Below are 13519 nucleotides of genomic sequence, written 5' to 3'. Positions count from 1 at the left end.
ACCACCCACGAATTGTCAATCATGTTAGAATGGTGTTGAAAAGATGGGCCAAAGTGTCTGCGATAAGTAGGATAGGCGTCCTTAGCTATGATGGTTCTTGGTTGCAAATCTTTAGGGAAACCTTTTGTACACTTCCCCAGATCCATACAGGGAGAATTTGGGTTGTGTTCTCCACACGGACCATGAATCATATGTTGGAGAACAATCTTATGGAGCTGAGGGTAGTGGGTAGGATTGGGAATTTCAGCCCACACTGTATTGTCTATGTCCTCCTCAGTCCTTAATTTGGAGTTGCTGTCCAGAATAATCAAAATGTGAGCGTGTGGAAGGCCACGTTTTTGAAATTCAATTACATGAACCATAGCACAAACTTTCCCAAATAATCCGTTGTTAATGTCTTTTAAGAGTGTATTAGGGTTGAACAATTAATATAAATGTTCAATTCTCTAGTTGCCTACTCCTGGCCTAATGGATATTGATCATGTGCACTAAAGAAATACACCAGACACAGTCAGCTGTAACTCTCCTTGATCAATGTGTGGCTCAGCTCCAAGAAGAAATTTATTAGTCAAACACAATGTTATATATCTCCTGTAAGGGGGCTCGGTTAGCTCTAAAATGGGAGTGATCGGATGTATTCCATTGGTTAGTGGGTTGGGCATGAGCAAGTCCATGGGCGGATCCATGAGGTCATCAAGGTGGGTTGGTCCGTGAGGTCATCAGGGTGGGCGTCGCTGTGGGTGGATCCATGAGGTCATCAGGATGGGCGTCATCTTGGATACCAGACCATGCGGCATGCTAAAACAGGAAATGGCGGCCATCTTCAGTGTCTTCATTGTTCATCTTGGATACCAGAGCACATGGCTCTGGTACAGGAGATGGCAGCCATCTTAAGTGTCTTACTTTGTCTGAGGAAAACTTATGTAAGGTTAAACAATACATGTTATAGGTTGCTTCCCTCAATTACCTTGTGTTGAGGTTAATTAAGTATTTGATCTTATGGCTCTCCTCAACAGTCCCCCCTAAATACTTTATTAACCTTTTCTTTTATCTTGATCCCACCGTGGTTCCCTAACCCATCGATGTTAAGTGTTATTATGACATCAGAGGCTTCATGACAATATGGATGCTATAGACACCAGAGAATGTGTGACCAATTATGGGTATACTGCGGAGGTATATCGGAGCGTGTTACCAGTGTCCTCGGGACTTCCCAACCTGCTGGATCTATTACTCTCCAATCTCCCATCTCCATGGTTACTTAGAGTAAAATACACATGCGACTAACCCTGTTGTACACATCCTAGATCTGACCGTCTTGCCCGGGAGGGGGAATTGGAGTTTTCACCAGTTTGAGACAAGTTTTCCCTTGTGGAAAACCTCCCTTTGTAGCTGGACTTTGACAAGCAGGTCAGATCCTACTCTGTCCCTAACTGTCTAACAAGTTTACAATGTGAGAGATGGATCCAGGAGGCACTCAGCAACCCTGACTGAAGTAGGCACAAACTTGCATACAGCTGCTCTGACTGCCTAGTTGTGGACTGTAAAAGACCGAAGAGGGCCTAGCTGTTCTATGTCTGCAGAATAACTCACCTCCTGAGCTATGAAAATGGGCACTGATGTTTTTACTCCTCTTTCGATCATTTTCCTTACACAGGGAAGAACACAACAAACAATAATAGCTGCGATGATTAGGACGACGAGGATAACTACGCCTATCTGAGCTAGCCATCTCTGCCACCCTTTCATCCATGAAAAGTATTGGTCCCAGGGATCTTCTACACCTGAATTTTTCTTTAATTCTTTTTGTAGGGAGTTCAGCTTTTTTATGGCTATTGTAACCTTCCCTGTGGGACCTGTATTATCTGGAATATAGGTACAGCATGCAGATTTCACCATTTTGCAAACACCTCCTTTTTCTGCCAATATCATGTTAAGGGCCATTCTGTTTTGAAAAGCCATTATTGATGTAGGGCCTAGTTGGTCTGCCAAACCTTGAAGAGCTTCTCTAGTGTAATTGACAAATCTCTGTTGATTATAATAGATGTAATTGATCCAGTCTACATTTTTATTTATAGTCACTAGGGGTAAGATAAACGATTCAAAACCTGCTTTGACTTGATCCCTGGCTTTAAATTCGTCTGGTACCCCCCTTGGGACTCCTATAGCATCGACATAAATGTGGGGGTCAAAACTGCCTCTTGGTTCCAAATTTGTTTCCCGTTTTGTTCTGTGGAGATTTTCTGAAGTTAAGGCTTCCTCTCCTTCTGCTGCTATGTAGAAGGGCATTATGGCTTTGGCTAGTGTACATTCTCCTATCCACTCTCCTTCTAAATGAGTTCTGATCTTTATGTCTCCACATATCCAGAAAACATCAGAAATAGACTGGGTTTGGTTAATCAGGTCCCCCCTGTTTGCATTACTATATCTGCTGCAATATCCCTTTGTGAAATTACCCAAAAATATGCTCCCTTCAGTATTAGTGTAACAGGTGTACTTTCCTGGGTATATGGTGATGCCTTCACCTGGATTAGGTGTTTTTGTGACTATGGGATACTTCTTTTTCCAATTTTCGCAATTTGTTTCATCAAGGGATTTGTTAGTAAACAGACTCAGGAAACATTTTTCCACATCTGGGGGTAAATCTAGAGGGACAGATCCCAAGTGGGGTCTCGCTCCTGCACAGACAAAGCAATTAGATTTATTATATTGATTGGCTGTATATTTCATCCACTTCAACCATAAGTTGGTCTCAGTGTATCCTGTTTCAATGGCAAGAATATCTTCAAATGTGGGGTTTGCAATGGCTGTCACCTTGTTAAGAGGGTTTGAATGCTTATTTTTATCTTTTGGGGACATTTCTTTTATATCTGCTAATATGAATTGACCTAGATGGGCACAACTGGCACACACACCATTTACATATGTACCCAGCAGATAGGTGCCATTATCGCCAGGTTGAGGGTTCTCCAGGTTGAGGACTAAAGGGTTGCATTGGCCAATGGTATCACAGGGTTTGAGGACTTTTGTACGGGAGAGTGTCATCCTAGTGAGTAGGGATTTCCCCTGTGAGTCCTGTTTTCTTGAGGCTGTGTTTGGTCTATACCCCCAATCTTCACCAGTGTTCCACCCGACCGCCCTCCATGAACTACATGTTCGTCCCCATCCATCACCTGTAACACATATATATTGTTGTCCTGATCTCAGCTGTGCCGGTTGACTCATTGTGGAAGGTGAGGAAACCCACTTAGTGTCGCACTGTACTACATCACAATAATCAAATTTAAAAGAAGCAACGTGTGCAGTAGTATTGTACCAGAATGTGATCACCCCCCCAGTTTGGGTGATTGCGACCTGTTGTGCTCCTACAAAGGAGTATAGAATGGCACAACACACAAAGTAAAGGATATGCAACATTATGTAGAGGGTTCTGATGGTGGCACGAACTTCTTGCAGTGAGAGGCGTGTATCCACGTCGGTCTTCCTTCAAGTTTGACCGAAGTAGGAGTAGTCAGGAGCACTTGGTAGGGACCCTCAAATCTCAACTCCAGGGAAGTCTTTCTGACGAACTTCTTAACCAGCACGTAGTCACCGGGTTGGAAAGTATGGGTACCTTCAATGGAATCTGGATCTGGAATGGATGATAAAACTCGTGCATGTGTTACTGACAGTTCTTTAGTAAGGGCAATGACATTTCACGAAAGTATCACTTCCTAAGGCTAGCTGTTGTGGAAAATATTGACCCAACCTTGGAGGCCCCCCAAAAAGAATCTCGTATGGTGTGAGTTTAGTGGGACCCCTTGGAGTGTTTCTGACTGAGTATAAGGCAATGGGCAAAATGTCTGTCCAAGGAAGTCTGACCTCCTGACTGGCTTTCAGTATTTTATTTTTCAAGGTGCCATTCAATCTTTCTACTTTCCCACTGCTCTGAGGGTGATATGGAGTATGTAAACCCAAATCCGCTCCCACCAGTGTCCATAGTTCCTTAGTCAGTGCTGCAGTGAACGCAGGTCCTTGGTCACTCTCAATTACCTCTGGGACCCCATATCTGCAGACTACTTCAGTCATCAGTCTCTTAACAGTCACTCTGGCAGTCATGTTTGTTACTGGATAGGCTTCGGGCCATCCTGAGAACATGTCAGTCACTACCAGTACATACTCGTACTTCCCTACTTTTGGCATTTGAATGTGATCAATCTGAATCCTCTGAAAGGGATAAAGTGGTTTAGCCAAATGTTTCTGAGTAACTTTCTGAGGCGGTGCTGGATTGCATGTTGCACACACAAGGCAGGACTTGCAATATTTTTGGGTAACAGTAGAGATTCCAGGTGCCATATAAGTCTTCCAAATTAGGTCATTCATCTGATTCTTGCCTCTGTGGGTGATACCGTGTGCCCATTCTGTCACTGAAGGGTACAGATTGCGGGGTAGACAGACCTTTTTGTTCATCCTCCAGACTCCATCTTCATCCTTTTTAGCTCCTCCTTCTTGCCATGACTTCTTTTCATCATCTGATGTCTTGTCTTGATGTAGATGGATGATTCTCATAAGAGAGCCTTTAATCCCTTCTTCAGTGTCTTGTGACACGTACACCGCTGCTTTTTCTTTCCCGAATGGATGCACAGCATAGGTTTTTGCTGTTTTGTCAGCAAAGAAATTCCCCCTTGCTTCTGGAGAATCCAATCTCCCGTGAGCTTTGATCTTGATTACTGCAACCTCCAAAGGTAGATCTAGAGCGGCCACAAGTTCTTGTATGATAGCAGCATGTTTTACAGGAGTTCCACTGGACGTTAGGTATCCTCTGGCTGCCCAGATACTGCCGAAGTCATGAGCCACTCCAAAAGCGTATCTTGAATCCGTGTAGATGTTGACCACCTTCTCCGTCGCTTCCTGACAAGCCAACGTCAAAGCTTTAAGTTCCGCTTCTTGTGCAGACATGTGCGGTGGTAGCGATCCAGCTGAGATGACCTGGTCATGTGTAACCACGGCATACCCCGTATGGAATCTTCCAGTTTCATCTTCAAATCTGGAACCATCAGTGAAGAACGTCAGGTCAGCATGTGGGAGTGGGTCTTCAGACACGTTTTTCTTGGAGGCTGCTTCTTCCTGCATTTGTTCGAGACAGTCATGATCCTCTGAGTGTATAGAGGCATCTTCTCTGAGAGCATCAGTATCATCATCCACATCCCCCCTGGAAAGAGGAAGCAGCGTGGACGGGTTGAGGATGGTGCAGCGGACAAGAGTGACATTATCCGGAATCAAGAGGGAACATTGGAGTCTCATATGACGCTGTAGCGACAGGTGTTTAGGTTGAGTCTGGCCTAGAATAGCTTTTATGTCGTGTGGAGCCATTAAGAGAACCGGATGTCCTAAGATGATATCAGAAGTTTTGTCCAGAAGCATATGTGCAGCATGAACACCTCTGAGGTAAGTCGGGGAAGCTTGAGACACAGAGTCCAGGCGGGCAGAGTAGTAGCCGATTGGTCTTGTTCTTCCCCCATGTTTTTGTGCTAGGACTCCGGAAGCATGTCCTGCTACTTCACTGACAAACAAGTAAAAAGGTAGTTGATAATTTGGGATTCCAAGAGCTGGTGCAGACTGTATGGCCTGTTTAAGAGCATAGAAGGCTTCAACAGATTTGGGACATAGTGGAAATGCTGACGTCTTAAGGTCATCGTACAACGGTTGCATCAGCTTGGAGGCGTCTGGAATCCATTGGCGACAATATGTGATAAGTCCCAAAAAAGCTTGTAACTGCTTAGGTCCTTTTGGTAGAGGAACGGTCTTAATAGCAAGCTTCCTTTCATCCGTTAGGTGTTTCAATTTCGGAGAGAGACAGTGGCCTAAAAACACGACTTTAGGCTGACACCACTGGACTTTGTTGAGGGACACCTTACAGTTTTGTTGTGCAAGATGAAGAAGAAGACTGAGACTTGACTCTTCAGCGGTCACCTGATTAGGACAGCATAGTAGGAGATCATCCACATATTGAAGGAGGACAACTTGATGGTTAATCTCTCTCCATGGCTGTAGACAAGTGGCAAGGGCCTGAGAGAAATGACTTGGTGAGTTCTGTGCTCCTTGTGGTAAGACCGTCCAGGTATATTGTGATCCTCTGTAAGTGAAAGCAAACAGGTACCAATCTTCTGAATGCAGTGGTATGCTGAAGAAAGCATTGGCCAGGTCTATGACAGTGAAACGTTCTGCATCTGATGGTATTTCCGACAGCAATGTATGTGGATTGGGCACAATTGGACTTTCTAGTACAGTTGCTGCGTTAACAGCCCGGAGATCTTGAACCATACGATACTTTGGAGCTTCTCCTTTTAATGTCCTCTTCTTTACTGGAAACAAAGGTGTGTTACAGGGAGAGTTACATTTGACTAGTGCCCCGTTCTCCAAAAGAGTCTTGATTTGAGTGGCCAAAGACTCTTCTTGGACAGATTTGAGTGGATATTGGGGCACCCTTGGAAGCTGAGCTCCAGGTTTAAGAATGACCCGCACCGGGGGCACAGCAAGACGTCCAATATCTTCAGGGCCAGTAGACCATAGAGTAGATGGAACTTGTGACATCACTTCTGGCGGAACACTCGAGACTGTTTTAGCAGCTTCATCCATCATCATAAGCAGAGGTGCAGCTTGAAGTTGACACTCTTCGCTCGGATTGAGCGGGTCAGTGATGGTGAGACCATCTGATGAATAAGCTATAGTTGCTCTCAGCTTTTGGAGAAGGTCTGCTCCCAGAAGGTTGGTAGGACAAGTGGGGGACACTACTAGACGCATAAACATATCTTCGTATGGTCCAACCTGTATCTTACGGGTGAGCTTGTTAGAAGTAGGCTTGCCATCCACTCCCACGCATGTCACGGCTTCAGAGGATATCAGATCGGGAAAAGGCAGGTCCTGTAATCTGATAACACTTCTGGCTGCACCTGTATCCACAAGAAACGGTAAGGGTTTGCCTTGAACGTTGATAGTTACTTTAGCTATAGGACCAGACATGGAAGCCAAAGTAGTGGACATGGGCTTGCCCTTGTCCTATCGGGTGCTTAGATCCATCAGAGCTGCGGTGTGATTGACATCGGGATGCATCTGAGCTTGTAGTGGTCGTTCGTAGTATTGGTCATTGTAACGAGGATAGTTGAATCTGCGATTATCCTCGTTGTAATTCCTGAATCTGCGTCTTGGAAAATGGACCCTACAATCTCGTTTTTGGTGACCTGGGTTGCCACAATTGAAGCAGACGTTTTTGCTACGAGGTGATAGAAGTTGCTGGTTTTGATATTGCACATCAGTCCATAGAATATGGGTCTTTTTGTTTGAGGGTATCGATTTCTCAGGGAGTGTTTTTTCTAATCCCTTAGCTATTGTTAAAACATCCTTAGGATCCAATGTAGCATATTCAGGTCTGATTGCTTGAAATTGCTTCCTCAGGGCTTCTCGTAGGCCTTCAACAAAAGAGGAGACGAGCAGTGTCCGTTGAACTTTTATTTGGTTACTGAAGCCGAGGTCATTAAACATTTGGGCTAAACGAGCATGATATCTCTCCACTGATTCCCCTGGTTCCTGCGTGACATCCTTGAAAGATGTTGACTGATCCGCCAACTTATCCGAGGCCCATGTCTTAAGTTGTTGGCAAAACAAAATACCAGAGTCCCATGTGGTGTCACTGGCAAGTGAGGCATCATTGAATGCGGCCTCCATAACAGGCCAATATGCATCGCCCGCTTTAAGATTTGCCAGGGAAATGAGATCTTGCCACATGGCTGAGTAATTCCTTTGTATTTGAAGCATGCTCCTGTAGAAAGGCATCGGCTGTTTTTCTGGATCTGGAAGCTGGTTCAACAGAGTAGCAGCTTGCTGGGGTGTAAACTTGACATAGAGGGTGGGCTCTTCAGACATGAGCATCGGCACTGTTGGTGGTGGCACCTGAGGCGGGAGTAGAGATGGCACCGCGAGTACAGATGTAATCCCTTGTTTATGAGGAGCAGGAGGAGGTAACAGTCCTGGAATGAGGGGCCCTATTTGGGCAGCTCCAGTATCATGGTGTGGGGTCCAGGTGATGCAGGCAGTCTTAAAAGCTTTAACAGTCCTGTCCTCATTACTAATTAACCTGATTTCAGAGAGGCAGCAAATGCTTGGGGGGCTACACTTGTTTATTATAATTTCAACAATTTCCCTTGTACATGCATGAACAGGGAAACCGAAAATGCCAACACCAATGGCGGGAATTGTCAAGGTCTCAATGTGCTCACTAATATTTGCATACTCTAAAATGCGAGTTATTGCTGCACGAAGTTGTTGAGCACTAACGTCTGGATGAATAGGGTCATAAGTAGGGGTCACAGCATGTATGATCATTCTACATGGAAGATTGCCAGCTTTAGTCACCGCTATGTCCCCAACAGCTATCTGACCACGTGACTCAACAATGATATGACTGTCAGCTTGAATAGTCGCCCCTCCTGCTTCCACTATAGCTCTAGCTACACCTCCATTGTGCTCTAACCGAGAATTGGCAGCATTAACAATAGCGTCTGTCTCCATTGTTGTTATGTCACCCTTTCCCACCACTACCAAGGGTCCCTCAGGAAGTTCTTTTTCAAAAATAGGTTGCCAACATTCCCTCCCCTTTGTGCTTCCTGTGCTATTGGTATCCCCCTCCCACATTGAGCCCCCCCTTGATACAGTCGCCACCGTCCCATACAGGTGTGCGCTTGGCTGCGAGACAGCCTGTGAGGTACTGGGCATATGTAGGCTGCGTGAGAGTGCTGTTGTGGAAGCATTGGGAGGAGAGGCCGCTGCTTGGAGCATCTCATGTGGGTGTGCGGCTAAATTGGCAGTGGAAGTGATAGTAGAAAGGGTAGGTGCTGGGGACGATCCAGGTGGGAGGACTGCTGGATTCACAACAGGAGTGATAGGGGAAAGGGTTGGTGCCCCATTGGAAATAACTGAGACAGGAAACATGGGTAAAGCCTGTTCACTTCCCGAAGGAATATAGTATTGGCCGTTAGTGGTCATTACTGGGTAACAAGGATTTGGTGATGTGGCGTGTAGCCTTAATCTGAGATGTTCACCACCAGGAGCAGCACATTCGCCATCCACAACATGGCCGCCGTCAGAATTACATTTGCCATCCATGAAATGGCCGCCGTCAGAATTATATTTACCACCAACAAGATGGCCGCCATCAGAATTATATTTACCACCAACAAGATGGCCGCCGTCAGAATTATATTTACCACCAACAAGATGGCCGCCATCAGAATTATATTTACCACCAACAAGATGGCCGCCATCAGAATTATATTTACCACCAACAAGATGGCCGCCATCAGAATTATATTTACCACCAACAAGATGGCCGCCATCAGAATTATATTTACCACCAAGATGGCCGCCATCAGAATTATATTTACCACCAACAAGATGGCCGCCATCAGAATTATATTTACCACCAACAAGATGGCCGCCATCAGAATTATATTTACCACCAACAAGATGGCCGCCATTACATTTAGCACCTGGCTCTGGGCCACCATTTTGGCTGCTATTACATTTAACACATTCGCCATTAACAAAATGGCCACCATTACATTTAGCACCTGGCTCTGGGCCACCATTTTGGCTGCTATTACATTTAACACATTCGCCATTAACAAAATGGCCACCATTACATTTAGCACATGGCTCTGGGCCACCATTATACGGTGGTGGCCGCTCACAGGATATATTTTTGTAATACACATAGGTCAAAACTCTACCTCTTTTTTTCCTTTCCTCCTCTATCCAATTTTCTCTATACAGACTTTCAGAGACTCTTTCCCATGCCCTAGCAGTAGACAACAATCCATTACCTTCTAGGATACCTTTTCTTTCTTTCAAGACAAGCTTCCAGTCCAGGGGCTGCAACCTTCCCCCTTCTGGCATTCCACACAACTTCATAAGCTTTTTACATTGCTTAATATGACTCTTCCCTTCATGAGTCGCTACTAATGTGCATGAGTCTAACTTGCCATCTGAATTTGGCTTAGTGCCTATACAGCAGAACTGCATTAATTTCTCCATCTTTCTATAGATATACAGTATATATATATCTATCTATCAAGATAACAAACACCAAACAAACAATAAGACGGGGGAGATGACTCAAACCTGAGATTCTAAAGGGAACTGAGTCTGCAGTACTCAGTTCCTATTGCTTCTTGTCACGTGGTCCCTGTCTGACTTCCGTGCTCCGTACTTTACAAACCAATTATTCCCTACTTTGTCAAATTGCTCCCTAACTTACCGGTCCCCGTGCAGAGTCAACTCACTTGATGTCACGGGGCAAAAAAAGAAAAACTATAAATTTAATTGGCCCAAACTGAGCCAATTGCTCCAAGTTTCAATGAGCCGCTACACAATTTATTATGCCCGAACTGAGCCAATTGCTCCAAGATTTACCGGGCCCCCCTAGGCCGAGTCAATTACTCCAGGTCCTAGTCTCTCTTGTACAGAACTGAAAATCTTATCACAGGCGACAACCGTATACCACAGACAAAAATTATTTTTCTACACTTGCTTGCTTTCCTTCCCTAAAAAAAAACCAAACTTGTTTTTCCCGTCCTACCACATGCTTTTCTTTCTGTAAACACTTGCTTTCCTTCCTAGAAACCTGTCCTGTTCCAAACACAATGCTTCTCCTAACTACCAGTGTAAAAACCCGTTTTTCCTGTTTTATCACTTGCCTCTAGCCCTCTGTAAACACTTGCTTTTTTTTTCTTTCTTAGAAACCTGCTTTGACTGTCCTTACACAATACTTCTCTTCACTATCAGTCATCTCCCCTCTTCACAACATGTAACAGGCAGTAGGCAACTAAAACATGTGACGGTTCTTGCAATTAAATGACCAGCAGCGGAGATACCCTTTCTGCCGTCTTACAGATACCAAGAAAACCGGACACGGTCAGGCAATCTGCACAGGATACCCCGAAAGACACAGGTAAAGACTACAGATTATAAAAAATCAGCAGACTTACCGTGTTCTGTTAAAGAGGTGATCAGTCTCCAGATTCGGGGTACTCAGTGCATCCAGCCGTTCCACCCGCCGGTTTTACAGGGTTCAGGGCTCTCCTCTGCTGGCCCCAGGTTGGGCGGCCAAATATTAGGGTTGAACAATTGATATAAATGTTCAATTCTCTAGTTGCCTACTCCTGGCCTAATGGATATTGATCATGTGCACTAAAGAAATACACCAGACACAGTCAGCTGTAACTCTTCTTGATCAATGTGTGGCTCAGCTCCAAGAAGAAATTTATTAGTCAAACACAATGTTATATATCTCCTGTAAGGGGGCTCGGTTAGCTCTAAAATGGGAGTGATCGGATGTATTCCATTGGTTAGTGGGTTGGGCATGAGCAAGTCCATGGGCGGATCCATGAGGTCATCAAGGTGGGTTGGTCCGTGAGGTCATCAGGGTGGGTGTCGCTGTGGGTGGATCCATGAGGTCATCAGGATGGGCGTCATCTTGGATACCAGACCATGCGGCATGCTAAAACAGGAAATGGCGGCCATCTTCAGTGTCTTCATTGTTCATCTTGGATACCAGAGCACATGGCTCTGGTACAGGAGATGGCAGCCATCTTAAGTGTCTTACTTTGTCTGAGGAAAACTTATGTAAGGTTAAACAATACATGTTATAGGTTGCTTCCCTCAATTACCTTATGTGTTGAGGTTAATTAAGTATTTGATCTTATGGCTCTCCTCAACAAGTGCTTCCAGTTTTATTTTGAAAACACGTGCCACCAAATCAGGTCTATGTTCCACACGCTGCCAAGGTTCCAAATTCTCAGTAATCTCATTCCATTTCGGATTACAGGTCATGGTGATGAATAGATCAGGACGACCATATTTAGTCACAATAGCCATGGCATCCTGGTACCGCTGCTGCATATTCCTGGGACTGCCTTCAAACGAAGATGGTAAAATGACCGTTTTTCCAATGGGGATGCCCTTCTCAATGGATTTTTTCTGGAGATGTTCCTGGAGTACACAATAATCCTCTACTTTCAAATCCTTTTGGTGTTGACGGATATAATTTAGGCGATTTGCCTCGATTTTCACATAAGCATCCACTAAGTACTGCTGAGTGAGTTTGCCACCATTCAGGAGTGGATTAAACTGATTATGGACAGACAGCACATAGCAGTAATATTGCAGTTGTGTAACTCTGCGTGGACTTTGCCCTTGTTGCTTGAGGCCATCATGCCAGCCCTGGTCTCCGTAAGGGAAAAATAAAGGATAGAGTAAAGCATCTAAATTACTGTGTAGAATGCTGACCTGTTGTGTTCTTGGCGCCAAAGGATTTTTGGGGTCCGGTTGTAAATGTATTAAAATATCACGATTAAATGGTGGCTCTCCATTGTCATTTTCAAATACGACAGCAACTTCATTGACAGTTGGATTATTATATCGGCGAGGGTCTTGATTCCGATCTTGTTTAAGGGCCATGATGATATTTGGCATGAGAGTGCCATTAGCTTTAGCTTTAAGATGTTCTTCATGTTCCACATCTTGTAACATTTTGTAGGCAGCAACAAAAGGATTCACATTGTCTAACTGAAGAGCAATTATACTCATCAAAGTGGGATGACATTTTTGATTTTGTTCACAGTTTAAATGTTGTTCATTCGCGGTAGCGGTATCCAAAATATACAGTTGGGCATAAGCTGGAACTTGATCATCACTGGGATGTAGGGTTCCAGTACGATGATATATTTGTCCATGTATACGGAAACAGTAAGGGCCATGTCCAGGTGGAGGGGATATATTGGCACCCATGGAGGCAAAAGCAAATGAGCTGTTAATACTACGAATATTTTCCATGAGATTCTTACTGAACTCACTCTCCCCTGTCAGCAATCATTTAAAGACCTCGAGATATTGGGGTATAGGTATATGCACTTTACTCTTGTGACAACACAGAGTAAAATTTTTATCTGCTGGTATCTCAGCATTAAAATGTAATGCTTGACAATGTTCACATAAATAGTTCATAGGACCACAGGAGTGTTCTACTATGGTACTGTCATCATTAGTAAAACCTGTAGGATGTTGAGGTACAGGTTGTGGTAACGGAGCATTGGAATGTTTCTTTAAGCCAACATATATAAAGCGTGGACCTGGTAGAGGATCTTCACTGTCCACAGATTCAATCACTGAGGAGTTGGAAGGTGTATCGCGGTCAGGGTTTATTAATATGGAGGTGCAAGCGGGTTTTTTGCGCCGTTCACGGCGTGCACCAGCTGCATTTGGTAATGGTTTGTTTGTTGCCTTAGAAGAGTCAGGTGTGAAGCATGTCTTATAAGCAGACTTAACAGTGTACAGGCGACGGCGTTTATCATTTGGAGTGTAAGTAGGACAGTGTTTGCGCTTACGTGCAGATTTACCAACGGTTAAAGGAGCTTCAGGCTGCACACATTTTATGAATGGAGACAAAGAAGCTGTATTGTGGGCAGAATCTATGACTGAGGACGTG

The 13519-nt window shown here is 44.5% G+C and overlaps 1 protein-coding gene across 1 annotated transcript; it reads right to left on the bottom strand.

The window, feature by feature from the left end:
• Positions 1-413: 413 nt before the first annotated feature.
• On the bottom strand, positions 414-11749 carry LOC143807616 (uncharacterized). Its single transcript, XM_077289355.1, has 2 exons — positions 11703-11749; positions 414-3631 (listed from the first exon to the last, which is right to left on the bottom strand). Exon 2 carries the CDS (start codon positions 3415-3417, stop codon positions 1531-1533), a length of 1887 nt encoding a protein of 628 aa, XP_077145470.1. The 5' UTR covers positions 3418-3631; positions 11703-11749; the 3' UTR covers positions 414-1530.
• Between the last annotated feature and the right edge of the window lie 1770 nt (positions 11750-13519).

Source organism: Ranitomeya variabilis, chromosome 2 (genome assembly GCF_051348905.1).
Source record: "Ranitomeya variabilis isolate aRanVar5 chromosome 2, aRanVar5.hap1, whole genome shotgun sequence".
Taxonomy (NCBI): domain Eukaryota; kingdom Metazoa; phylum Chordata; class Amphibia; order Anura; family Dendrobatidae; genus Ranitomeya; species Ranitomeya variabilis.
This window is presented reverse-complemented; position numbering and strand designations above follow the sequence as displayed.

Coding starts and splice junctions, on each gene's coding strand:
- LOC143807616 (XM_077289355.1), bottom strand. CDS start 3,417: ATGTTGCATATCCTTTACTTTGTGTGTTGTGCCATTCTATACTCCTTT.